The following is a 27,821-nucleotide window of genomic DNA, read 5'->3' as shown; positions in this document are numbered from 1 at the left end:
AATAAATGCGATATGCTGGGAGTAATGAAGTAGACTGTGAGTCTGCTTCAGTTCAGGCTGAAAATTCTGCCACATTTGTAATGAGTTTTTAGCATTTTAGGGCATCTGATAATTGTTTCTGTTAATAGCAGATTGGTATTGCTTTCTGTGGAAGCAGATTTGAAAACAGATCAATATTTTAAAGAACTATAAAACGGAATGAATCTGCTATGAAAGTTATGAATGGATGAATCTGTCTGAGCTTCCTGTATATTTAACAAAGAAATAACAAACACTTAAGTTTGTTTGGTTTTTTTTTAAACAAACTGCTATAGATTCTCATTCCAAAAGCAAAACAAAGTAGTGATGTATTCACGTACTCTTTATTAGAACATTTTCTTTTTGGGAAAAAATGAAGAGTTTGTAATCAGAATTCTCATAAGTAGTTTTCAAGTGTTACTGGAGGATTGTAATCAGTAACTTTTGCCTTAAACTTAGCTGCTGGGCTTTGTAGTGCTTGAAATTAGTCATACATTGTACAATGGCTTAAAATCTTACTCTTTTGTGTGTAGATCTATGACTCCCATCTTTTGAAGGAGTTTTAGTAACTGAATAATTGAAATTAAAATGACTTAAGAGTCCAAAAGTGATGGTAGACAAGTAATTGTGTATCTGTTGGTGTTGAGGGGGTTTAAACTATATTTGTGTGTAGTTTGCTTTTTTTCATTAGCTGCTTCTATAATGGTGTATGTTGCATAATTGTTAGATGTTAATTTTACTATATGCTTGAAGGTCAGGAATGAGAAGCAGTTTAAGTAAGTGTAAGAAGGAACAAGATGGTAAACAATAGCATATAGGTGAAGACAAGGTCAATCAAGTAATCTATGCAGGGTGGTTCCTAAACGTGTTGTGTGTGTTTGGTTTATAACTGTCTGTAAAAGATACTTTTCTTGGCACATCAGAAATGAGATTTCAGTATCTTGCTCAGTAGTTTAATCAAATAGCTCCTTATCACAGTGCAGTTGGTTCCCTGTTTTGCTATCTTCTTGTTTTCGGGTTTAATTTTGGGTGCAAGTGTGTAGGTGGGAGGAATTGTGACTGAGCCTATTTGTTAAGGAGATGCTCTTTAATTTGAAGAACAAGAGAAATGTATTCTTAAATTAAACTTCTGTATGCAAAATTTATCTTGCAGAAGTTTTGTGCAAAAGAAAGATATTGCTTCTCATCATCAGGACAAGTAAAGATTCTGGAATTCTATTCATTGCAGATGGGTTACCTGTGCATCTCTTGGTGTTTAATGCACACATGATCTCCGTGAGAAGGCGCGTTCTCTTTCACATAGCTAGTAAAACACTGGTTAATAAAACCAGCTGAAGTTAATCACAGCAGGTGTTGCAATCCAGTGCTTTGGTGATACTGGCCAGCATGACCTGAAGCTGACTGAAATATCCAGGAAATGTCTTCTGAGAGATGCTTAACTCTTCTTTCCAGATCTGACAGCTTAAAAGAGGTCTGATGTTGCCACAAGGAGCTCAGCATGCAGTCTGTGCAAATAAGGCTGCCTGCTTGGAACAAAACACCTGAACCCTCAGTCTAAAATATGCACTGTGTGAAACTTCTTTCCTGCTCATATCCCAGACAAAACCATTACCTGTTTCTAGTGATCTCCAAAAGCATCAGGCCTCCCTTTTGTTTGTGTGAAAATGTTCTGTCCTTCCTCATTGTGACTGAAAGGGGATCAGTCTGGCTAGGGGAGGGTCTGAAGGGCTGCCTCTATCACCCTCTCCTTCCATTCGTGTCCCTAGTGAGACTCCATTCTTGTATTTATAACTGAAGGAAAAATGGAAAATGTGTCAGAATGCAGATTCTCTCTTCAAGGCAGAGAAGAAAAACTGGGAGGAGGTTTTGCAGGAGTTCATTCCTCTGCCTGCATGCAGCAGCTGGTGGTGCTGGGCATGGGCACAGCATGCCGTGTGTCACTGCCCAAAAAGTGCCTTGATGGATGTCAGCATCCTTTCTCCTGCATGGGAACCCATGGTCACCTTGGGTTTGGAAGCTGGTGAAAACAGACATTTTCTCTCAGAGCAAAATGTGGGCCCATCTTGTGCAAGCACACTGGGGTTTGAGCTCTCTTTATACCTTTGGCCTCGGCAGTGACCTTGAGCAGTCCTGTCCGTGGCTGTGGTACAGAGTTTGTGAACAGTTTCCTTCTCTTTGTTTTAAATATGCTACTGTTGATTCCCTTAGATTATAGTTTTTGTATTACAAGAAATAGGAATTATTTATTTCCTTTTCTTCACTTGTGCCCTAGGTGATGTTTTACACCCCCCTCTCCCCCGCAGCTGTCTCTCACCTGAATGTGTAATTTATTGAACCTGCCCATGAGTAGATGCTTTTCCATGCCTAGGTTGTATTCTTTTATGTTCTTCTCTCAGTCTTTTTTTGATTTTGAGGAGAGGGTGGTCCAAGGTGGTGTTGTGCTGTGGATTTTTACAGAAGCTACAGGGAGAATTTCAAAGTGTTCTGATTTTTAAGTCTCCCATGTTAATATTTTTTCCCTCTCAGTACCCTTGTGTAGAGCTAAAATTAATAATCATAAGAAAATCAATTTCAATTATCATGTTCTTGAGTTATGCTCTGTATTTGTTACTTCTCAGACATTTTGTCTCTCTGAAATCAGTTTATGTGTATCCTCTCCGTCAGGCCTACATATGTGTGAAAATGTGCATCTTGTTGAATCATTCTCAGTCAATAGCTATAAATAAGCAAGTTCTTTGGTACCATGAACAGGATTATAGTATTAGATCCTCTGTAGTTTGTCTTCTGTGACAGCTGCATTGTTTTGGGGTGTTGACTTAGGTTCCTGTGTATCACTAGTCAGCTTCAGAGAGTGCTGACTCGCCCCAAGAAGACCTCGTGTGTGAAGAAGGCAGATTGCAGTGGACCTGGAACAGAAGCGTATCTGATCAGTGGTGCAGAAGGCAATCCTTTTCAGTTTAAGTACAGTAAATGCTTGTATTGCTATTTTTCAGTATCACTTTTGGAGACTGGTGATAATTTGATGGGGTTTATGTGTGGCATCTCCAGGTAAAAGTAGATCAGTACCAGCCTGAGGATGCTTGTGCTCCTGTGGCAGTGCAGCAGGTGTTGCAGGCAGTGACTCCAGTGTGCAATACATCTCTCCTTCGGCAGCAGGACAGGCAGTCTTGGGAAAGATCAGAGCCTAAAACATCAGAGGTTGACTTAAGTACTTCTATAGCTAAAGAGATTAATACCAGCAGTCTCTAGGTTTGACAGCTATCCTGTGTGGGTTTTTTTTAATTTTTAAGGGCATTACAAGGAACATTAAAATACTTCCTAAGCGTGACTGACCTGTGTGGCAGAGTGCGACAGTGGCGTGTGCCTGATGTCTGATATTCCTTAAGACAGAGAAGGTTTTTATTTCCTGATTTCTGTTTCCTTTGCAAATCCAACCTTGTTTGCCTGTTGAGAAAGTTGAGGTTGTTGTTAGGCCCTTCCTGGGTTGCTGTATTTGTGTCCAGACTCCCAAATCCTATTGCTTTCCATGTGCTGCTGCCATGACCAGGCACTGTGGGGTGCTGGTAAGGGATAAACGTTGTTGTTTTGTTTTTCCTGTTATGACAAGGATGATTTCACACTTTCTTGTTTCAGCATAAAACACACTTTAAAAAAAAACAAACAACCCCCCCAAAAAAACCTAGCACACCCCCTTGTGTTCCCCTAATCAATCAACCTATGCCAGACAGCAATTTGTTTGCCTCTTATTTTGAGACACTCTGGCTCTCTTTTCAAAACAGATTGGGGAAATTGATGAGAGAGATGCATTTCCTCAGCTGTGCCTTATTCTCCTAGCAAAACCCAGGGAATTCTTTCCAAGTATGCACTCAAAAGAGGCCATAAGAATTCCAAGAAGATGCAAACATCAGTTTTTCTGCAATAATAAATTATTTTCAGAGTTTCAAAACATATCATATGCATATTCAAATGCTAAAATATTGCTCAGATCTAGATTATTTTTACCTGGCCTACTTGTGGTGTGATTTTTTTTTTTGTTGTTTGGTTGGTTGGTTTTTTTTCCTCAAGGTGAAAGAATAGATTTTTATTAATGTTAGTCCACTTCAGTAAACTGTCCTGCTACTGTGTGTTATTCATGCTACAGCAATGCAAGTGTTGCAACGAAACAAAATACAAGTCATTGCAGTGGTTTTTTGTTTGTTTTGGTTTTTTCCCTGGAAAATCCAATGGTTTGTTCACACTCCCAACTTTATAGATACCCTGTCTTGCCCAGAGTTTTCCTTACAGGCCTTGTTTCATACAGCAAGGCACAAAATATTTCTGTAGCTATACTTCTTTTATTTTATTTGCTGAAGGTAAGTGGGACAGTGGGCAGGAGCGATGTTACGTTTTCAGTTAATTCTGGAAGATACAATTTCTTTTTCTTTGTCTTGAATTCTGCCTTAGTGTATTCATAATGAGTATAAAATTAGGCTCTGCAAATACCCAGAATGCTGGGTCCTTGGGTATGATTTAATAATCTGTGTATTATTTTAAAGACACACATGAGCAATAGCTGCTTGCTTATAAAATGCATTTACTGACCCATGAGTGAATTGATCCCTATGACTATATAAACCTCAGGGCTTTAAAAGTTTTTCTCTTATCTTTGTTAAACAATGGAAAGTTTTACCGTATGTTCAAATAACGTCTTCATCAGGTTCACAACAGGATACCATAGTTAATTTTCAGTTGAGTGCTTGACAGGATTTTCTTTTTGCTGGCTGGTTGGGTGAAAGTCTAGACACTGAGAGACGAGGCGTTAGAGGGGCCTCACAATATAGTTATTGTGAATGGTAAGTAGGAGCAGCTTCCTCTGATGTACGGACTCCATGCCCAAACCAGTGGTACAAAGGCATAGCTTTTGTTCAGGGGGATAGGGGCTAATCCGAATGCTGCACACTGTGAAAAACCTTTTATGGAAGGGGGGAAAAACTTGCCTTGAAGGTGAGAGGTCAGCAGTTTAACCTCTGACCACAAAACAAGAGACTAGCGAAGAATGGGACGAACAAGGGGGAAAAATACTTCAAGCACTCCATTCTTTGTTTATCAGAAATGGGTCAAGCAAATGAGTGTCAGGAATAGTTACAGGAGTTCTGATGGGCTGCAAGGAAGTCTGAAGATGTGCTCTGACTTAGTTGTTCATTGCAATAGAATTTGGAACTTGCATAGCTCTCTTAAATGCTTGATAAAGAGGTCCCCAAAACAAAATTGAATCTTTCAGCAGTCCTCAAAAGCACAGATACTCTGCTCTCTTTTTCTTCAGCCCATATCAGGTCCTTTTGTTTTTACAATTTTTTATTCTAATTTTCCTTTGTGTAGATTAACATAATTTAGTATTTGGCCTTCTAACTATTTGCACTGTTTCTGGGCTTTTTTTGAAATTCGTAAAGCATCACAGTAATCACATCCTCACACGTGTTCAACTGGCAGTGAGATGGGTCTCTTTTAGCTAAAGCCATGGATCTTTGGGTGGTCAGTGCTATTGTACAACAGCAGGGGAGAGCTGTTTCCAATCTTTGTGCAAAGGGAATATGGAGGCTTTCCCCTCTGATCTCATTTTGGTATTATCAGTGCTGGGAATTTAGTCACAATCCAATTAGAAATGAGGGAAGTTATGTTAGCTAATAGTTAAGCCTCCCATATTCTCAGGTCCACCCGTTTGGACTAATGGGTTGTGCTACTCTTGGCTCAGGCTGGGAGAAGATACCAACAGTGATTAATACACGTGGTGCACTAAAGCTGCTTGGCATATAACCATTCCTTGTGCTTCACTACATCCAGCCCATGAGAAGCACTGCTCACCTCCCTCCCGGCCTCTCCCAGCATGCAAAAAAGCAAAGAAGACATAATGCCTTGCTTGTGCACCTCTGGAAGTTTTATACTTCACTGGACGTAGATGTGCTGTGTGTATGAGGTAAATTCCTCTTCCTGCTCCACACAAAGGGATTAAAGCTAGGCTTTGTTGTTGACCCTCTTCACATGTCACATCTTCAAACATTTGCTTATGGCCTGGACAGCTTTAGGCCACTTGCATTCAGAGAAGTGATCAGGAACCAGCAGTGTTCCTCAGCAAGTCAGTGCCAGGGCCTCTCAGCACTGGGGGAAAGGTATTTTGGTACAGGCTTGATTTTATTTGTGCTTGGAAATAGCACAGCCTCAGACATTGTGCATCCTCTGACTCTTGGCTGAGTTCAGTCTTTTGTTTCTCAATTTCACAGACATCCATCTTTCTTCTTTTTAAGTATTTTAGGGGTAAGTTCCTCAGAAAGGTGGTACTAAGTGTACTTCCATGATCAGACATGTCTTCAAATGAGAAAAAAGACTTCATTTTCCTTGCATTCCTTAAAAACTCTATTGGGTTCACTGATTTGAAAATACAGCATTTTGGTGGAGACCTTGTTGAACATGCAGAGTTGTTTATTATATAAATCTTAAATGAAAGGCTTGGGATTGTGGCTCTTGCTAGGATTACCTGAGTGGGTGATTTCTATAGCTATTAAGTGAAAGTAAAATGAAAAACCCTTTATAGTCTTTTTGCCTTGCTCCTAATGGGTTAGTTTTGTAACTTTATGAATTGTGATCTTTTCAGCTTTTCAAATTTGATGGGATCAAATGGTGTTCTCAAGCAAAATGACTGACATTTCTGCCCTTGGGGAAGCACCAGAAGTTAAAATATTGATGTATTTTAAAGTAGGCACCTTTCATTATCTTCTATCAAAGTTTGGAAAATAAGAGGTTTTATTCCCCATAATTATTTCGTCTGCAATCTTGAAAAGGAATACAAACCTCTTCCTTAATGGCCCTTTAAGATCATTGAGTCCCACCCTTAACCCAGCACTGCCAGCTCCACCACTAAACCACATTCCAAAGCACATCTACACGTCTTTTAAATACTTCTCAGGGATGGTGACCTTCTCACTTCACTGGGCAGCCTGTTCCAGTGCTTGACAACTTTTTCTATGAATAATTTTTCCCTAATATCCAATCTAAACCTCCCCTGGTACAACTTGAGGCCGTTTCCCCTTGTCCTATCTCTTGTCACCTGGGAGAAGAGACTGACCCCCACTTGCTACACCCTCCTATCAGGGAGGTGTAGAGATCTGTAAGCTCCCCCCCCTCCGAGCCTCCTTTTCTCCAGGCTAAACACCCCCAGCTCCCTCAGCTGCTCCTGATCAGACTTGTGCTCCAAACCCTTCCCCAGCTCCATTGCCCTTCTCTGGACACTCTCCAGCATCTCAATGCCCTTCCTGAAGTGATCGGCCCAAAGCCAAACACAGGGTTCAAGGTGCTGCCTGACCAGTGCCCAGTACAGGGGGACAACCCCTGCCCTGGTCCTGCTGGCCACACTATTCCTGATTGAAGCCAGGATGCCCTTGGCCTCTTTGGCCACCTGTGCACAGCTGGCTTTTGTTCAGCCACTGTCAACCAGCAGTCCCAGGTCCTTTTCCATCAGGCAGCTTTCCAGCCAGTCTGCCCCAGTCTGTAGCATTGCATGGGGTTATTGTGGCTAAAGTGCAGCACCTGGCACTTTGCTCTAATTGAACCTCAAAATGTTGACCTCAGCCCATGGATCCAGCCTGCCCAGATCCCTCTGCAGAGCCTTCCTGCCCTCCAGCAGATCAACACTCCTGCTCAAGATTCCTGCCCAACTAGGTTTCATCTTCAAACTTACTGAGGGTGCACATGATCCCCTTGTCCAGACCATTGATAAATACAGTAAACAGAATTTGCCCTGAAGAAAGGAGATACACTTTACAGTTTGAGGCAGGATGTTATTCTATGGAATTTGCCTAATCCTTTGTGGGCTTGATAGGAATGAAGAATTTAAGCAATAATAAGTCATTTGGGATAACTTGTTAAAATTAAGATGTGATATTTGCTCATCCATGATTCTTGAAATCTATTTTTAGTATTTTCAGAAATTAGTGGATCTTCCCTGCTCTGGAAAGTTCAGGGATTTCGTTTATCAGAGTGATGGAAGACTCAAGATAAGAGAGGAGTTATCTGAGGCATGCTTGAGAGAGAATGTATGTCTTAGTACTTGAAAAGTGCAGCAATATTTTCCTGCCGCATGGAGTTTTTTTACTAATTATAAAAACAATGAATTAAAAAGATGCTATAAGGAGATACCTTATTTTATGTAGACGTAATTTACAAGTGTATTCTACCCCACTGATTCTGAAATTCTCAGCATGAGTGATTATGATTAGTCTTTATTAATAAAAAAATGGAATTAGTGATCTTAAAGCAAAACAACTTCTGATTTGTCTAGCTGCATATTGAATTGTTCTTGATGAGAAGTGTATGCTCATGGGTGGTGATTGGTTTTTGCTGCAGCATACTGTATTTTAGTGCAGGAACTGGCTCCAAAAATTCTTCTGCACGTCTTATGAAGATTGGTTGACACCTGTGATTAATTCTTAGTGTTCTTAGCCTTTTTCATTTTCCTGATAAATGACCAGTGAGACAATGATACTGTTTTCTTAGGCTCATCCAGTCATGACTTTAATTTCCTTAGATAAGAAATTATTTTGCTTTCAGCTTTTAGCATTGATTCTAACTGTACACTGTGCCAGTCTAGGCTCTTACATATATTTACAGAGCTCAGCTGTGCTCCAGGAGGTGAAGGTCTTTCATTTTCAGAAACAAAACAAGGAATAAAGAGAAAAGCTCAGTGTAGTTATCAAGTTGTTGTCAAACTGTACTGATCATTGAGCTCATCCTCTTAAAGCCTTCCAGTGGTGAACCTGCAGTCTTACTGGTGGAGATGGAGAATGTGCAGGAGGACAGAGCATGGATGTAAAATGACTGGAAGTGATTAGTGGTGTGGGGCTTGTAGGAAATCTGGGGTTCGTTTAATCATCTGCGTCAAGGAAGAAGCTGAAGTAGATAGAAAGGGGAAGCCAGAATAATACAGCCCTTCCAATAGCATCAAATCCTTTCATGCAAACATGGAGAAATTGGGCAGTGAGAGAAGGGCAGCGGTTGGGAGGAGAACTTTTAATGAAAATTTTCATACAGATTAACGTAATAGAGTGTGTAATGTTACATGTAGTGCCATATATTTTAGCTCCTTGTGCATTCTGTGCGTAGACAGCTGTTACTGTTGTGCAGGTTTATTGGTGCATTCTGAAATATTAGCATCAGATTTATTTGGTAAATCGATGTTTTCAGATGAGACATAATCTTAATTTGTGCTGTTGTTGATTTATTAATAAGTAATTCCTTGTTCTTTCACATCAATAGTAATAATATCATTTTTCACCTTGCTAATATTTTTGACTGCTGTATGGAGAATACACAGGCATTACCCATGCTTTCCCTGGCCTCATCTCACTTCTTTCTGCTGCAATGCTTTTTGGAAAGTAAAATGAAGACCTTCATTATTTAAGAGGCTCAGTTCAAGCATATGGATGGCCCATCATTCTGCAGTGCTCCCTTCCTGTAGTCTTTATCTTCCCATCTGCAGCCACCCCACTGCTCTTCCAAGTGTGTACAGGTCTGTTTTCTTTCTCCTTTCTCCTCTGCAGGGTGGTGAGCACTTCCTGGGCTGCTGCTTTGCCTCGGTGAGGCGGTGACCGACCAGCTGGAGCCTGCTGTGCCTGGCTGGTGTGTCCTGGCTTTCCAATCCGCAAAGCAGCCAGCCTGGGTTGGGCTCCCACCCACCAGTGGAGCCGTGTTACCTTGCAGGGTGCCTTTGTTGAAGTAACTGCTTCTGACAAAAAAGTTCTTGTACTTTTTGAACAGCTAGTTTGAATGCAGACTGCTGAAATGGGAGAAGGCAGCTTCTGACCTTGCCTTCTGGAAAGGCTCAATTTACACAGGATGTGTTGAGTTCTGACCCCTCATGGGCCATGCGATTTCAGTGTGTTGTTTTGAACTTTAGCTTTTTCTGTTGGAGTGAAATATATTGTCTGCTATTATCACACTGTTAAATTAATTTTCACTATTTTGTGCATGATTTATTTGAGATTTCACTGGACAAAGCAGGCATCGGGCATTGCGGCTTTGTAAGATAAAATAGTGTTGCACTTCAACTACATCTCTGTTACTTTCTATTGGGATGTAAATTGAAATCATGCATCTACATCACCCTTCTACTTTGCTGTTCTGAATAAATAGTATTATTTTTCTGTTTTATCACTGAAGTATGTGATATCAAGAAATGTCTTGGAGATTTTCCTAGTTGTTGAATGTGCTTTGGGATTATTAATGGAGAACCCAGATCTCGTACCTCGAGGGCTGCAAGACAAGACCATTCTGGTAGAACCTCTGTTTATTTTGGGTTGATGTTTATGTTTCTGGTTTCGCTGACCCCTCTCCAATGCATAATAGGGAATTTTGACCTGAGTGACTGCAAACACCTGTGAGAAAACCCTTTGTCTTGCTTTTACTTGTTTTATGTATTTGTGTGGCTTGTGCTTTAAAGTAACTGAACTTGGCCCCCCTGGAAATGTCCCTTTTTTAATGCCCTTTCTCCTGAATAATAAAAAAAAAAAAATTAGTTTTTCCAAGGCCTCATGGTGTTTGGGAACCTGAAATAACTGACTTGAGGTCAGGCAACAGATAACTGGCAGGACTGAAAAAACAGTGTGCTTCTTCTAATTTCCAGTGTGCTGCTGGCTGGGTCTGTGTTCTACCTCTGTTGAAGCAGCAAGGGACCAATATTGTTAATGCAGCTCAACAAAAAAAATACATTTTTTTTCCTGCCCTCTCTATCCACTTTATGACTCTTCAGACTTTTGAAACAGATGGCGAGAAGGGTGCAGAGAGTTGCAGGTATGTCAGAGTTTATTTTGCTAAAAGATCAATATATTTTTCAGTTAGAAAATGAAGAAGAAATAAATTGCATTAGCCTTCTGCCATGTATGGTGTTGCCTTTTAAGAGGCTTAGTGAGGTAAAAGTGCCCAGTTTGGGAACATCCCTGGGAGGGTGTGACATGAAGCCTCTTTTCCTCCAGTTCTGGGAGGTCAGTCCTTGGTGGGGATCAGAATAATCTCTTTTCCCTGGGAAGTCAGGTGTCAAAGCCACAGTGCCTCTGCCTGAGCCCCTGGGTCATGCATTGTGTGTGGTTGCTGCCTTGGAAATGTCTGGTAGACCCTTTCTTAATGTTTTGTTTGTTTTCTGTGGAAGAAACCCAAGGTTTGGTGATTTTGTGAGGATGGTTTGGTAAGAGACTGGTAAATCTTCTTTAGCTGCAAAAACTAATCCTAGAGGGGACTTGTAACATAAATGCAAGTGTAAAGGTTGTTTTCTGTAGCCTTTTTTTCTGAACATGGCTCTTGGATACTAAAGCATGAGTGCTTCATGTCAGGGGAGATCTCAGCTGTTGGTGTAACACTGATCTTTCTGTTAGCAACCTCTTAACCTGCTTTTTGTGTTTTGTTCTTATCAAAAGTTTAGTGTTGACTTTAAGGATTGGTATGGGAAAAACGTCAAAACACTTATTTTCAGCTGCATGCTGCCTGCCATAGATATATCGGGGCTGAATGCATGTGGGCCAGCCTCTAAAATTTTTTTCTTGCTGATTCTTGCTCACGTGGAGGGCTCTTGGGACAGATGGCCCCTCGCTGTTGATGGTTGGATTACAGCGATCACCCACAGCTTCTGAAGAGTGCGAAGAAAAGAAATTGCTTTCTTTGTCAAGGTGTTTTCATTTCAATTCTCACCCATTAGCCCTGTTTGGTTAAGTTTTGAATTACTCCATCAGGTGACTGATGAGTTTTATTTTTCCCCCTGATGATATTAAAATAGATTTGGGGTAAGATGGAAAGGAAAGGCAAAAAAAGGTTTGTGCTTATTGATCAGTGCTCCTTCATCTTTGTTCTGGCTTAATGTGTCATGAACAACAAAGATTAAAATGAACACTGAATCAGAATATGCTAGAAAATGCTTATTTTAAAATGAAAGTCTGTGAACTGTTTGCATATATAGCAAACTCTATGTGTACTATGGCTAATCAACATGGTTGCTAGAATTTTAGAGCTTTGTGTAACTAAGAAGGTTTGTGATTGTTCTAATTTACATATATAAAATTACGAAATGTTGGTTTATATAATTATAGCTTTTGAAGTTAGATATGTTTTAGCTGTAATGCTGGAGATGTTCAGAGGAGTAGGAATCTTCCAGGCGAGCTTCTGGTTACCAGTGCTGTTCTACTTCCATACATTCCTACCACAGCCAGTAAGCAAAATGTGATAGGTCTGCATTTCATGTAGAAAATGCTATTTGTAATTGGAGAATGACAAAAGGATAAAGAATTTGAAACTATGCTTTTGTAATGTACAATTATTTTCATTCCTTCTCACACATAAGCAGCATATCATTGCACAATTCCGAGTCTTGTTTCACAGCATGGTCACAGAGATGGGGTGAATATATGATACAGTAGTATCTATATTAATTAAATGAAATGTCTTAAATAATCTAGAATAGAAGAGTGAACAGAGAAGCTAAACCCTTCTCCCTGTAGATGTCCTTGGTTGTAAAGACAGTGTCAGTGGGATTGTTTTTCCAAGATATTATGTATTCCACTATTGCTCTGGCCTTTAGGTAATCTGTCCCTGTAACTTACTGAGTAATAGGTAGTTACTTACCTGTTAATTATTGAGTAATCACATTTTATTGCTTGTGCTAGTCAGTATTTAAGGCAAGGGGCATAATTTAGAGGGAAGTCGTGCCCTCAAGTACTGACAGTTGGGCTGTGCCCAGGATGTGGTCCTCACCAGAGGAAAGTGGAAGGAATGTTGCTGCACTATTCAGGCAAGAAGTGATGTAAATAGATAGTCATTATATCATCTTTGGCCAAGAGGGTGTTCCCCTGCAACAGTCATTTTTTCTTGAAGTAGCTAAGGACTGGACTAATTTCTCCTTAGAGAAAAAAAACTTGCAGTAGGATTAAGATTTTGGTTTAATTTTTAATTGCTTTAATTTATTTTTTTAAGGCATGTTAACTCTTAATGTAGGATTTATTTTTGTGTTATTTTTGGAAAATGTCCATCAAAAATGGCTTGGATATCATTCTGTGTTTTCTGTAACCGATCAGTTTGCTTTACAGGCTCACATATATCCCTGCTTTCATGTCCAAGCTGACACCAAATTTGTATTTCTTGAAGTAAATCAGGAAGCAGTAACTCAGGTATCCGTATGTACTGAGATGTAGTTTTTGCCATGTGCCAAAAGGTTTTTGATTTTTCTATATGCAGTGTGTGGGGGTTTCACAAAGCAAATATAATAGTGTACTCTAGGAGATAAAATGGTTGTTTCTGGTCAGACATCACTGACGTGGGAGAGCAAGTGATGGTCCATCTCCAGTGTCTTTGGCCGGGCAGGAGTTTTGCTTCTTCCTGATTTACTTAGTACATCTTGCTTGGTAATAATGGACTTGAACTTTTCTAGATCTTCCTCAAAATCAATATTGTGTATTTCCTAATGTAGGAAAATTTCATGTAGCCCACAATATTTTTTAAGAACTTTAAGTCCCATATCTTCATTTAAAACAAAGAAACCCCTGCACAATGTCTGTTTGCAAGGGAGTGTGGCAAGTTACTTTTTCATTCTTACAGGGTGAGATGTAAAACTTATATTGGTTGTAAAGGTGAATGCCCTTAGTCTTACTCTTTTCAGTTATTGTTCATTTCAGTCGATCACAGCATGGCCTGTCTCCTTTAAATTTCTTTGAACAAGAGACCCAGTGACAGCAAAAGTATTTTGTTTTATAAACCCTCCTTAAACATTAGCAATGACTTAAGATATATGTGGTGCTCACTTGCTTCTTCTTCTGCTACCTCAGTTCTTAGATCCTTGTTCTCATGATTCACTCACAAGTTAGAAGTAGGAAAATTAAGAATTACACCACAGCTTCTAAAGGCATGCAGTTGTTGCCATACTTACAAGGTCATTCTAAAGACTTACCAGGTAGAAGAAACCCCTGCTTATCTCATGAAGAGACCAAATAAAGGCTGAACATACTCATTTTATCTGTGCACTATCTGTGCAATGAACTCTCACCCTGATTAAGGTTTTAGCCTGAAGCATGGCTAATAGCATTGCAGCCAAAAGGACCCTTTCTTTCTCTCTCTGGTAAGCTGAAATGACTTACTGCTCTGTCCTTCAGTGGGACAAATTCTTGGGCAAAAAGGGATTGATCTGCAGCTCTGAAAGAGATGTCAAGTTGTGGCTAGAATTTTTAACCATCTACCTGCCTGTAGAAGGGGAAGAAGGACTTATTTCCTAGCCCAAGTGCCTTACAGACAGGGAAATCCGAAACACTGGAGGAAGTTTCAGGTCCAAAACCTGACAAAGTCCTGCTTCTCTACAATGTACTTGGCTGAACCTTGCATGTGATTAGTTGGGAGGTCAGTATTTGCACACCATTCTCATATTTCTGAATACCTGGAGGAACCTTTGTCACATAAGTTTAAAAGTAGAAATATTTGAAAATAATTTTGTGATAAACTGTACAATCAGCAAATCTCGTGTGTGGCTTTGCAGTGTGATGTAGACACGTGAGATTCTCACACTTCAGTCTGGATTGTGAACTGGTGGGGCTTGGTGGGGCAGCAATGACCGGCAGCTCAAAGCTGTGGAGTTGCCGTGACGTTGTGATGCTGTGAGGGGCTGACTGAACTGGACCCACTGACTTCAAGCACAAGTGGTTTTTGTGGGGAGTAGAGAATATCATGTTGTGTGTGTGGTTTTTGTTAAGGGCTGAGTGACTCTTATAGTTACAGATTGTACCTTTGTTTTCCCATGTATTAGAAACAAAATTCTGGACTCCTGCAAACATGGTGTGAGCACTGGTATCCTGAAATCATTTGCTAAGTATTATATGTTTATAGAAAGATATAATTAAATTCTGAGCCAGTTGGTAAGTCCATGAGTAATTGTTCTACTTGTGACTGGGAGCACACGTCCCACAGAAATTACTTCAATTGCAGCTGTTACTACTACAGTTAAAAACAGTTCCTCAGGAAAAGCTTCCTCGTGGAAGGAAGATATTTTCATCTTGCCAGTAAGGTCTTTGTAATTATGTTTCTGAACCTGATACAAAAATCACATTTCTGATTGGCAAATGTACAGTCACAAAGACTTACAGATAACACCTACAGTGACTGTAACTGAGGCTACTATACTGTTATTTTCCATTTTCCATTTCACAAAGGTCAGTATTTACCATGTGTTTGTTGTCTCTGTTGTCATTTAGCGTGCACTTCACTTTCTATGAGAAAAGTTGGAAGGAAAAATGTCAAAAGTCACACATTCCAAATATCACCTTTGATGCCAGTGTGAGATGGGTACCTTCAATGCCTAAATAATTTTTCAAAATGGGGCAGGAGCTTTTTAGAATCAGTTGAAGACAAGGCACGGGCCACTGGTGTGGGTGAGGGAGAGGGGACTGGAGACACTGGACTCCTGTGCTGTGGCCATGCTGTGGCTTATTTTGAAAGGCGAAGACCACCTAGAGACCCAGAGGAATCTCAGTGTAGTAATATATGGCAGGAAAAGCTGGCAAATACAATTACTGAAACTTGTTAATGTTTTTCTGTAACTGATGTTGTCAATGACATCATTTTTGCCTCGTTCCCTTGCTGTTTGCTGACGTAGGAACTGTTTGAAATTGTGGAGGCAATTTAGGAAGGCACACTTGTGAGTAAAGTGTGAGTAAAAAGGCTGAAGGCACTGGATTGTTGAGATTTGATGTAGTTTTGTAAAAAGGTTTTCTTTTGCTACGTGATTTGCATTAAAGTGTACTTTCAGGTATTTTCTGTAGTGGCATCCTCGCTTGCATATTATCTTTAATCTGACAGGTTTTAGGTGCCTGAGAAGTTAGTGACCGTTCCTTAGTTTCACTTTTTTTAAAATCAAATTGCTTCAATGTATTTTGTCCTTGTTCTTTCTTTTGATTACTGATGCTTGGAAAATACTATAACTCCCTTCTTCTCCCCTTTTCCACGGCATCCTGCTCTTCTTCTGCCTGCTGCTGGCTGGCACTCCACTTTGATCCCCCAAACCAGGGAGCTGAAGACCACTGTTGCACCCAGCTCTTCTGGCAGCAGGGCCTCCCATTCTACTCCATCTCTGGTACTTCATGTATGAAACTGTTAACAGGTGGATTTTAATATGATATATAGAAGTCTTTTTTTGCAAGAACTAATTTTTTTATGTGAATGCTGGTTTTTTCATTAGATGATTTCATCTGTAAAAACCCTTGGGTTGCACGTTGTGGTTCATCTCTTATTTTGTTTCTGAATCACTGTTGTAGTGATTTGGTTGAGTATTAAATACTATATTGATACAAAGGCATCACTAAAATTACTGTTGAGTGTTTCTGGAAAATTATCTTAAGTATGTAAGAGGCCTTTGTTTTTGAACAATAGCAGTATCATAAACTTGGTTTGGAGAACTAATTTTTATTGCTAAAAACTACTTTGAAAAAATCCATTCTGCTTATTGCTTAAATGTGCGTTTATAAAGCTGTTCCCTGAGATAATGATAGATAATTTCAGCTTTATTAATTGCATTCATATGTTCACCTAAGGAAAAGAATGTGGCACTTCTTGTTTTTTCCAGACATGAAAGAAGAACAGTCTGCAATAAGCTTTGCTTTGCTGCCTTTCTTTTCCTCACTATATATCTTTCCCACCCCCTTAACTCCTGGCCCCAGTCTCTTCTTTCCCCTCTGCACTGACAGCTTTTTTCCAATGAATATCTGTATAGCATCAGAGAAAATACAACTGGAGGGATACTGAGCAGTCATCTAGTCCATTCCTCTGTCCGAAGGCACGACCAACACTGCTTGGCAGTCTTCTTGTCTGTTCTGTTAAGTACAGCCAACAGGGATGAAGATGCCTTCTCTCTCCAGAATATTGGACTACTTAATTAATCTGTTTCATTTTACCTTGGCTGTGTTTTTGTGTCTGAAATATTCTCTGTTGCTATCAAGAGAATTACCCGAGATGATGTTTCTCAGCATGTGTTTGTAATTTCTGTTCCATTACCAAATATTGAGTGTGTGCTAATTACCTTATCCTGTTGTATTTTTGGGTGGCATTTATAATCTATAAGCTCGATGATTATGAAGAGTATTTTTAGAGTATATTTAACTTGTTAGTTTTTGGGAAAGTTGTGCCTCAGAAAGATTTCTCTTTTTTTTTTCCTCCATAGTTTAGAATGCACTACTTCTCTAATCTACTCTGTCATGAGAAATAGTACCTTTGTATTTTCTCAGATTTGTTACAGAAGCTAAACTGTTTTAGCAGTTGTTTTCCTAAAAGTACAGATGACATGCTTTATGACCTTGCCTCTACAAGAATAGATTTTTGGAGAGAAATTACCTTGAGGATATGCATATGTTTTCCTCTTGTCTTAGTGTGTGTCACACTTGCCTGCATTTGTCTTCTGGAGCAGTTCTAGATTACAACATCTTGAGTACTACTTTTTTAAGCATTGCATGTGACTCGCTTCCCTCTTTGTAATTATACTGCACTCTTTTGGTACCTCATCAAACCTTTCCATGATTGTCTCTTGTCTGACTTGTTCCAAGGGAGATGTCTTTTCCAATGTTGCAGGATATTTAGCAAAACAATTTTCATGTGTTACTGGCAGGTGTTGAGATTTACATCCTGGACGTCGTAGGCATAGGAAAAAGCGGAGTCTGTACATGGAAATATCCATTTACACATGCAACAGTATCTACATTTATACATGTAACACACAAATTATTTTATGTGTGCACTTGACAATTTCCTCTTACTGCTACCTTTACTTAGAATTGGTGCAAACCATTTATCCTGAGAAGTCTGTTAGAAAAAGAAAATGAGGGGAAATTTAGTAGTTTCTCAGCTGATGATAACAACAGCTATTTCTGAATGATTCTCATCCTCTCATCCATAAAATCAGCATAAAATTGACCTAACATTGCCAGATCAGATGGGGTATCTGGAAAGTAATCCTCAGGGAAAAGAAAATTCAGTCTTTGTAAACCTGAAGATAGAGTGCATAAAGTTGCAGAATTGGATTATACTTTCTCTTTTTATTTCTAAATCAGTACCCTTTTGTTTCTTCCTTTGCAGCACTTTTGAGAAGTTGCCACAAAGATGTTTCAGATGCTGCCTGAGCCTAGCTCCAAAAGCAGAAACCAACATAATCTTTTGAAAAAAAGCCCAATCCCAGACTTGGATAATTATAATAAAATCCTGAGGCTTTTTATAGGTGTTAGGGTTTGGTTTCAGAGAGTAAAGGCATAAAAAGAATATAGTAACTTTTCTTTTTGAAGCACGAGTCACATCAGATTTTCTTACTTAATAAATGTATGGCAAGTACCTACTAAAATAACCAGTTAAAGGCCAGTAATAACAGCTGCAAAACCCAGCTCAAAGCAGTTGGACACGTCTTGAAGGCGTGTAATTTTTGCTGAGTGTAGCACCAATTGTTTTTCTTGGATTGAGTTAGGAATATTTTTTTAAATGTTGGCTCTTTTTTGTTTTCATGATGGAGTATTAAAATCATTATTTTTCCTGTTTAGATCACATGAATTTAATTATTCTCTCATGATATAAACATCCTTTCATGGTATGAAAGTAAATGTTGTTGTACCTATAGTTAAGTGAACTGGAATTTACTTCAGATTTGTTTTTACCATTTCAAGTGAGACTGGAGTGGTATGAGAGAGCCTTAGTATGAAGTGAAGATGGCAAGCTGAGCAGGACCCTACATTAAGGCTGTAGGGTTTTTTAGCTGTTAGGATATCAGGGCACCAAAAGAACTTATTGGAGCTGTTGATCTTGTTGCCTGTAGATAAAGGGTGGCCTTGTGAAATGCTGTTCAGCTCCATTTGGCACTTCGCTGAGGTGTAAATTTTACCCATGTTTTGACCCCAAACCCAAAGTTTTGCTTAATTCTGAGATTGTACTTTGCTAATGACTGTGACCTTTAAAACAACACCTGGAGGTTTTGCTATTGCGATCTGCTTCCTATTTTGAAGCCTGGCAGTTACATTTGCACTAAGGACAGTGAAGGAAAGAAATTACGTTTCTGTCCGATTTCAGAAACCCCAGTAATTTTGTTACTGTGTTGCTAAAGCATTCGCTATACTAAATGTTTCTCATGTTACTGTGCTTCACATCTGCCAAAGTCATCTGCCTGGCTTCATTGCTGGGAAAAGGTGATGTTGCCAAGCTCCTGGCTGGCGATGCTCTGGCAGCCCGGCCTCACTGCAGAGCCGTCCCCTCGCCTCCTCGCAGGCCACAGCGCTTAGGTTTTGCAGTAGAAGCAACTATAAATGGTACTGCAAGACTTGGGAAGTTGTGAACAAGAAATGGGTGATAAGAAACGGAACTAGACGCAGCTGGTAACCAGCTTGTATTGCATGAGCTGTAGCAAATGCTTGAGGCTGGAATGCTGCCGCACAAAGCAGTCCTGCTTTCTTCTCACCACAACTCCCTATTCCCCAGTTTTTGTTCCTTTTTTTCTGGCATAAACCAAATGGTTTTGGGGAACTGATCTAGTTAACGCTGACCTGAAAAGTTTCAGACAGTTGGTTTGATCTCGGTCAGTTCCCTCATCTGGCTCAGTGTAGCTATGAAAGTCTGTACCAGCAGGAGACAGACAGTGCTACAGCTTCACCAACAAGTACCTGGTAGTGGGAGTGCAGTGGGATTGCTCTTTTGAAGAGAAGTTTATGCCTGAAATGTTCGTGGACATATGGCATTGGATTTACAAGCTCTGTTAAAGTATTTTTTGGATTCTGCAAGTTTTCAATGCTTTTTAGCAAGTAATTTATGAATCACTTAACATCAATTTTTTGATATGTTACCATGCTTGTGACTCCTTGGATTTATCAGGGATAGCTGTTGATATGTAATTGTTTTCTTTTTCGTGATACTAATTTGGAATAAAAAACGAGCTCCCTTACAGGATAGTCAAACTCCTCTTGTACCTGGTCATTATAGAGATGTTTGCAATTTAAATATGCACAAAATAAATGGGGGGAAAAAAGGTCTCTGTTGTAAGTACCTGTATTTATTTGCTGTCATATTTTTATAGACGTAGCCTCTTACCTCTTGTTTCATATCCACCTTCAAAAGTTCTTGCTCCGTAAAGTAGATGGAGGAAGATTCCTTGTGCAAAATACATACATTTTATTAAATAATAGCTGCAGAACCCTTCCTGGATGTTCTTAGGAGAAAAAAGAAGTAGAATCCAACAAGTAGAATCAAATGCCTCCATTTTTATTGAAAATCTTACTTAAATTTGAATTAGATACAAATTAGCTCTAAATTGCATTGAGTTGGTTGACAGGTTGAATTTTGTAACACGTTTGGAATGCACGTTCCACTGTTGGCTTGACATCTGTTCTGGAGTGAAGGAGAAATGCTGACTCCATTCTCCAGCTCCCAGTGGTTGGGCCAGCGGCAAACGCACGCGTGCAACAGCTCCGTGCTGAATAGTAGGATTTCAGATCAGCAGCTGGGAATGACAGCACCATCAGTGGCGTTTCCCTCCTCATTAAATCTCCAGTTTGCAGCAGCAAACATGTGGGACCATGAAGAAGAGCTGAACCGTCCGTACTTTGCCAAAAGTGGAGAACGCTGTGGTTCTGATGTCAAAGCTAACAGCGAGAAGGAAATTTGAGTTACTACACAGTGCCGGTGCTAGAGCCTGAAGTGGAAATCTGAATAGTTTCCCAGATACTGGCTCCTTGGAAGACAGGAATCCAGCAGCTCCTGAGGTAGACAGTATCTGGCAGTTCCCATCAGGCCGTGTCTCCTGGCACTTACTGTTGTGTTTCTCCTTCGTTTTCCTGCCCTTGGCACCCCGAGCTGCCATTGGCTGCGTGGTCAGTGGCGGGTCTGGCCTGACCTGGGTCTTCCTTGCAGGAAGATGGATAATTCGCTGTTAGCAGGTGGACAAACACGGCTGCTAATCTGCTCTTTAGAAGCCTGTGAGGCTTCGTGGGCGTTTGTGGCCGTGTAACCGTAGCACCTCCGGAAGGTTTTGTGTCAAAGGAGATTAAAAGCTGGGGGGGGGGGGGGGAGGATGAAGAGCATAATTTGTTTTTTTGCTGAAAGGTTATGGCTCAGGTTGTTGTTTTAGAGGCTTTCAAAGCAATATTAAGTGTAGACTAATATGTAGCCTAAATAACAGTGATTATTTTTAAAATTAGCAGTTTACAAGAGGTTAATGAAAACTTCGAGGTATTATTGAAATGCTGGCTTTAAGTGGCTCTGAACAGAAAATACTGAAACTAACTAGCTCTTCTGAGCTCCTCCTTAAGAATCCTGGTTACATTAGTACTACTTTTAAAATCACAAAGGATGTTTTTCTGTACTTTTGTAAAGGCCTTTTTTTTCCCTTATGATTTTATGTTCTTTTTTCCTGGGATGGAAAGAGGTTTTATATCTCTTACTTCTTAATTGAATTAAACGGTGAAAATTAAATGTGCTTAAAAAATGACGTATTCCAGAAAAAAAAAGAATATGAAAATAGTTCAGTACATTATAACCTGCTGCCATATGTAGAACAATAAACATACAGTTTCATAAATATGAAATAAGTCTTTTTAATAATCCAGTATCTTCCTTGGTTTTTAGATACATTTTTGCACTTGCCTCAAAGCTTGACGCTAAGCTGACCCTCTCTTTAATATTAATGTACTCTGACTGTAATACTCTGTTCCTTTGCCTCTGATTAATGCTGTCTGTCAATTATTTACAGATCCAGTGGTACTGTGGAAGTTCCCGGAGGACTTTGGAGACCAGGTTGGAAACATGAGATTGAACTTTTTTTTATGTTAGAATAATAATAAAAAAAGCTCTTCTATTCAGCTGTGGAGAGGCAGATGCTAATGATGGTGGGGTGGAAGCCTTCACCCAACTGGTGGCTTGGTGATTAGATTGCCTTTGTGACAGGAATATGCAACAGCAGTTGTAGAGCATGGAATGTCGTGCTAATTCTCTGTATCACCTTTTTTTTGATATAGAGTATTTTATCAGGTGGTCCTGTTGGACACATTGGGTTTTTATCTGTCGTGGTATCGAAAATGTGGAAAAAATTATCGGTAAAACTTTGCCAAACATTGGTGTTATAAAAACCACCAGAACAAAAAAGTTGAAGAGCTACCCATGTATGTCCTTTTAATGTCAGAATGTGTGCATTCCATTTCTTTAATCCTTTCCAATGCAAGATTTTAGATAGTTAATAATATTTTAGAGATACCCTAGTTACTTGCTTGGGGAAAAAAAAAATCCTCAGACCCTTATAAGAGACTGATCTAAAGTTACTGATTCTGAAAGCATGAAAATCCTATGTTCTATCTATAATTAATCCTCAAAGGAAAGTTTATACATACAGGACTGATGGATTATTTCACTGTTTGTAGTGACAGCAAGCTATTAATTAGTGTGTTGGGTTTTTTGCCCCATGACTATTTTATGAAAGTTATTACTATTAAACCTTAATGAAATTACTGAATTTTATTATTTCAGCAACTTTTACAAGAGTTTCTTGCATGGATTTTTATTTTACTAAAAGAAAATACATAAAACCACTAAATAGAATAAATATCTCTGTCTCAATGGCTTTTTTGCCTCTTGTTTTTATACTAATACTGAGGCAAACATATTTTTCATTGGTAATATCACCACAGTGGATGATCTGGAAATGTTGTTGTACAGTAGATGTTGATAAATTGCTGATTTTTTTTTTTTTTTAAATCAGTAATACAAGATTCTATAAAGACAGCTATAAGGTGATTCATGATGAAAGGAATAAATATACAAACATAGAAGGTAGGATGTCTGGTTAGGGAATAGCATCAGTCAGAAACGTGCAGCCTGTAAAACAGTGACAAATGAGCAAAGCGTGCTGTTACACGTTCTCAGCTAGGCATTCAGCAAGTTTTGATAATTATCCTGGCTGCAGAATGATCATCTTCATTGTCATTTAAATTCTTTTTTTCTAGTTTGTTTTGTTCTTTTTTTGTTTTTTCCCCAAGAAAGACTTGATCTTAAAAAAAAAAAGAGAAGAAAAAAAAAAAAGAAAAGACAAATTATGTATGAAGAAAAATGGGAGCTTATTCAGCAAGTCGAAGGTTATTCAAAGAACAGCTGGTGTAGAAAAATGATTAGAAGATGAAGCCCACTAAAGACTGGAAGGGAATCATACAAAGATGCAATAGACATACCTAATCTATGAAAACCAGAGGCCTCAGGCAGCTCTCTGCCTTTGGGCTCCGAAAAACCTGTGCCTGCACATTGCGTCTCAGCTGTGTAGGGAATCTGGCATTTCAGGTAAATTGCTTGTGTCTCTGGAAAACAGGATATTTTAATCCTTCTCCTCGCAAGGGAAATTCTCCTGTTAGAACCCCTGGATTTGAACAGAATATATAGCAGCTTCTAAAGCAAACCCCTGAGCCGAGTCATGAAGTGAAATCAGCAGAAGCCTTCTTTGCACATGTGTGTGTGGATGTTGAGCCGGGTAGGTTTGGATTGGAGACCTGAGTATCCACCAGATTTAATTTCTTTAAGAGCCAAGAACTCACTAAAACTATCAAGGCTAATTTCCATAAAAGTTTGTGGGGAGAATGCTCAGAAAAAAAAAAGAAAAAGAATATTCTCTGTCCTGTTCTTCAGTCATTTATATTTTAAATGTAAAATGTGTGAGTTAGTTTTTGGATGTATCCCAAAGAATCATCTTTCCTAAAATTGAAGGGCTGTCTGTTTGCACAGTGATGTGATAACAGTGGGCAAAATATTTTCCTCTCTTCCTGAATTTTTCTACAGTTTATCGTGTCACCTTTTTGTTGCTTTCATAATGCAAAGAAAACTTGTCTGAGCCATTTTGACATTTTCTTCCTCTTTCTCACATTTGTCCTCTAAGTATGTCTGAACTTCCCAGTGTTTACTCATCTCTAATCCCTGCTTTTTCTTGTGCCCTGCCATTTTCTTCGATGCTGGTCGATATTCTTCTAGTGTACTTTTTTCTTAAATATTGACTTTCCAAATTCCTGTTTTGCAAAACATCCCATCTGTTGTGGATGGGATGTAGAAACTACAGTTGATCAGGAGGAAGACAAGACTTGGGATTTGTCATAATCACTCAGTTGCAGTCTGTCAAGTAAAGGAAATATTAAGGCGCGGTTTTGGTACCAGAAAAGAATTTGAAAGATTCATTGTTGATTTCCTTATCTGCCAAGACTGCAGGGAAACCACTTATTTTGTCTCTGGTAATTCCTCAGATGCCAGAATAAGAAGGAAAAGAGGAAAACAGAATGGGGAAAGAAAAAAAGTAATGCTTCAAGGCAGAAAATGAAAAATACTTCTCTTTGCCAGGAGTGCTTCAGAAAGTGGTTTTGTCCCTTTTTTCTTTTTTCATTTTATTTTATTTTTTGAGGTGAGAATAATTCAATTTTTAGTAACTCTCAAAACTATCAATGAAAAAATGAGCTCATGCTGGTTAGAATTCACAGTACAAAGAACCACACTACCATTTCAAAGAAAATGTTTATTAAAAAATACCTCAAGCGCCAGCAGAATTAATCTCTTTGAGCCATCATTGCTGGCATTAGTGCTATAAAAATGAGTTTGACGACTCATTTTTGTTGAAAAAGTTGTGAATAATCTCAGCTCTGTAGAAAAAATGTGAAGATTTCTGTTTTGAGCACATATAGGTCTTCTGTGATTATCCTCACAAGCTCAAATTTGGATGAAGAATGAGTTGTAGCCATTTAATGGGCTATTTTTTTGTTGTTTAAAATGTATTTTGAATGTATATTTCTAGAGGCTCTGTCTTGTAGTATGTTCAAATATCCCCTTTATGCAAAAATTCCCATGATAAAAATGTGTATGTTTTTAATCTTGAAATTGTTATTTTTTTTATTCAGACTGGTTTAACTAGAGCTTAATTTTTGCCTTGCAAGCCCATTTTTAAATGGAAGTCTGTAGAGAAAATACTAATGCTATGATATCTGGGAAAAAAAATCCAGTTGTTTTAAAGAAGAAAGTATTTTTTAAGGGCTTCAGAAAAGTAACCCAAATGAAAACAACACCTTGGCTTCCAAACTGAAGTACTTGATGACTTGAAGAAGAAAATACGCGTTTCTGCAGAAGTCACTTGTTGCCCTGCAGAGCTGTGATCTGCTGACACTGGCTTGTCTCCTCATGGCAGTGCAGGCAGTAGCAAAGCCCTATTGATGTCACACGTGTCCAGATGTCTCCACTATGGCTCTGTTCATGGCTGTTCAGCAAATAAAAACACTGACTCTCCCACCAACTTCAGTGGGTTGAAACATTCCTGGGAGAAGAGTGGTGTTGGCACAAGGAAGGAGGAGAGCATGGTGCTGATAGCACCAGCAGCAGCTAGTGCCTGTGCAAGAGGTGGTGCTGCTTTCTGCGTTGTCTTAACCTTTGAGGCATGTGAGGTCTAACATTTCTTATTAATTTAATAATTACAGATATATTGGGTGTTATTTTTAGCTGTGTAAGAATTCAGTAGCTTTTTAATCTAACTGCTCATTGACCCAGAGGGATTTCTACCTGCAGTAGGTCCTGTAGTGTGTGGTGTCCATTGAATAGTTCTCATTCTTTGCACTTCTAATCACATAACATTTTCTATCTTCAGCCTTCAACTTCTCTGCTGGTGAAAAAACATCTCACCAGGAAGATGACACAAACAGCTAATATGGCAGGAGATGGTCTTACCAGAAGCCACTTCAGTAATAAATATGACCGGGGTTGTTAACTGAAGGTGTGGGTTAAGAAGGAATTGAGACTCTGCATTAGACTGTTGGTTGTGTTGCAGATTTCATCCTATCTTCTCTCACTTTCTAAGACAAGCAGTCTAAATCTGCTTTCCCATGTCAGGCTTTTCCCAAACCCTGCAGATGAGTAATGAGTAAGGGATATGGCATCCCGTGTAAGGAATCTCTGCTGTTTTCTCTGAAGTTACAGTAAGACTCTTTATGCTATTATCTCATATTTTAGATAACATCTGGGTTTTAGTTTTACTGTATCACATTATGCAGAAGTCACCCCTGAATTGTGAGCTATGAGCCTTATTCCATATCCTGTAGTGACCCAGCTACTGAAGTCTGATAGTATACATGTAAATCTACCTGGTTCGTGTGAAAATATTTGTGTATATAAAGATGTATAGTTACATGTACAGCTGTTTAAAGGGTAAATCCTCTGAAGTACCAGTGTGTTGGTCTTCCCACAACAAAGCACCAGTCACACACTTGACTTTCAATGTATGTTTTAACTAGTGAAAGTTAAGCCTGGCTTAAATGAGCATCTGATTGGAGACAAAGGCTCAGTTTCTTTCAGGATGGAATATTTAATTGCATGGTTCGTGGTAGCACTTACATAAATGAGGTCACCATGAAAGATACTACATTCTTTTTAAAAATATGTAAATAATAGCACGAGTTGGGGTTTGGGTTTGTTTGTTTTAATATTCTCAAGAAGCAGGCTTAAATCTGTTCTCTGGGTCAAACTAGTGTGTGGAAGCCAGCAGTGAGATTCTGTGTTCCTCTCTGCTCTCTTAAGAGAGCAGCAGGAACCCGGGAGGTACGAGGCTGTTTACACTGCCTTCAAGGCTGCAGGCGTGCTGTTAGGGGATGCATCTCACCAGCTTTCTGCATGAGATGCTTTGTTCTTGTATTCTGATGAGGCATTAAATGCATGTTTCAAATGTTTATGCTAACTAGATAGGTGCTTGCTTTGTGGGATTGTTTTTATCAGGAAATCTTAAAAAGATTTTGGGGATTTTGTTGCTTGTGTATTAGTAAGTATGATTAATATTTGGGTGCATTGGTATGAGAAAGGAGGAATCAATCTAATGAGATTACTAATTTTCAGTAGTGTTTTTGTCTAAACGTTATTGTATTATAGTTAGCTAAGGGATATTTAGAAACTTGAATCTTTGTGGAAAGCAATTAGCCCTGCTGAGATGATGGCAACGTGGCAATTTTGTACATTGCAAGGAGACTTTATCTGGTTAAGATAAAGTGATTTTCTAACACTTTGTGTTTGGAAGACATACTGTTTTTATTGAAAAATACTGAATGTGTAAGGCAGCAATGCTTTTTGTCTATGCAAATCCCAGCTGATAGATGATCAGCAGGAAAAGATTCAGAGGTGTATTTATAGTTGCTAACTGCGCTGTGTGAACAGAAAAGATCTGTTCAGTCCTGATAAATATTCTGTGAAACAACTGCCCACGCAGACGTGCTGGGAACACCCAGAATCACTGAGACCCTTACATCATTCAAGATGTGAATATTCCAAGATGCTTTCTCAACCTTTTCTTTTAATTCATCCCAACAGAGAAAAATCTTTGAGACATCTATTTTTAAAATTTTAAAAATTATAAAAGCCCAATACTGAAAACTTGGAATTTCCTTGAAATTTTGAGGACAGGTGGCAACCTGAAGTATGCTTGTTCTCAGAATTGTGGGAGTTTTGTTTTATAGAGCTTTTAAGTTAAAAATGTTGAACTTGATCAGCATATGGTACTGGCTAACCTCATCTCTACCAGCTCTTTTGTTATCTTCTTATTGTTACAGGTCTTAATGACAGTTGTAAGCCATAGTTCTGGATGCAGGGGTTAGTCCACCCTGGGGAGGAGAGAGAGAAACAGCAGAGTGGATTATGGAAATATGAATTGATCTAAAAAGCAGCTCTCTTGTAACAGAATGGGACTCAAAGAAAGGCTGGGGAGAAGCTGGTGAAAAGACGATGGAATATGATGTGAAAATGATCAT

The 27,821-nt window shown here is 39.2% G+C and overlaps 1 protein-coding gene and 1 long non-coding RNA gene across 6 annotated transcripts in view; one reads left to right on the top strand and one right to left on the bottom strand.

Moving 5' to 3' along the window:
• DENND1B (DENN domain containing 1B) overlaps positions 1-27,821 on the top strand; it is a 165,544-nt gene that overhangs the window by 30,571 nt on the left and 107,152 nt on the right. For all 5 annotated transcript variants that reach the window (XM_032117239.1, XM_032117237.1, XM_032117236.1 and 2 more), the window contains exon 3: positions 21,776-21,819. In XM_032117239.1, coding sequence (XP_031973130.1) covers positions 21,776-21,819 — 44 coding nt within the window. The remainder of the gene's footprint in view (positions 1-21,775; positions 21,820-27,821) is intronic.
• Positions 20,269-21,098, bottom strand: LOC116447758. The gene is made up of 2 exons (XR_004241686.1): positions 20,839-21,098; positions 20,269-20,669 (listed from the first exon to the last, which is right to left on the bottom strand). It is a non-coding gene; the product is annotated as an uncharacterized LOC116447758 (long non-coding RNA).

The sequence above is a fragment of the Corvus moneduloides genome, chromosome 9, assembly GCF_009650955.1.
Source record: "Corvus moneduloides isolate bCorMon1 chromosome 9, bCorMon1.pri, whole genome shotgun sequence".
Classification (NCBI taxonomy): Eukaryota; Metazoa; Chordata; class Aves; order Passeriformes; family Corvidae; genus Corvus; species Corvus moneduloides.
Note: the sequence above shows the minus strand (reverse complement) of the source record. Positions and strands in the feature narration are given on the sequence as shown.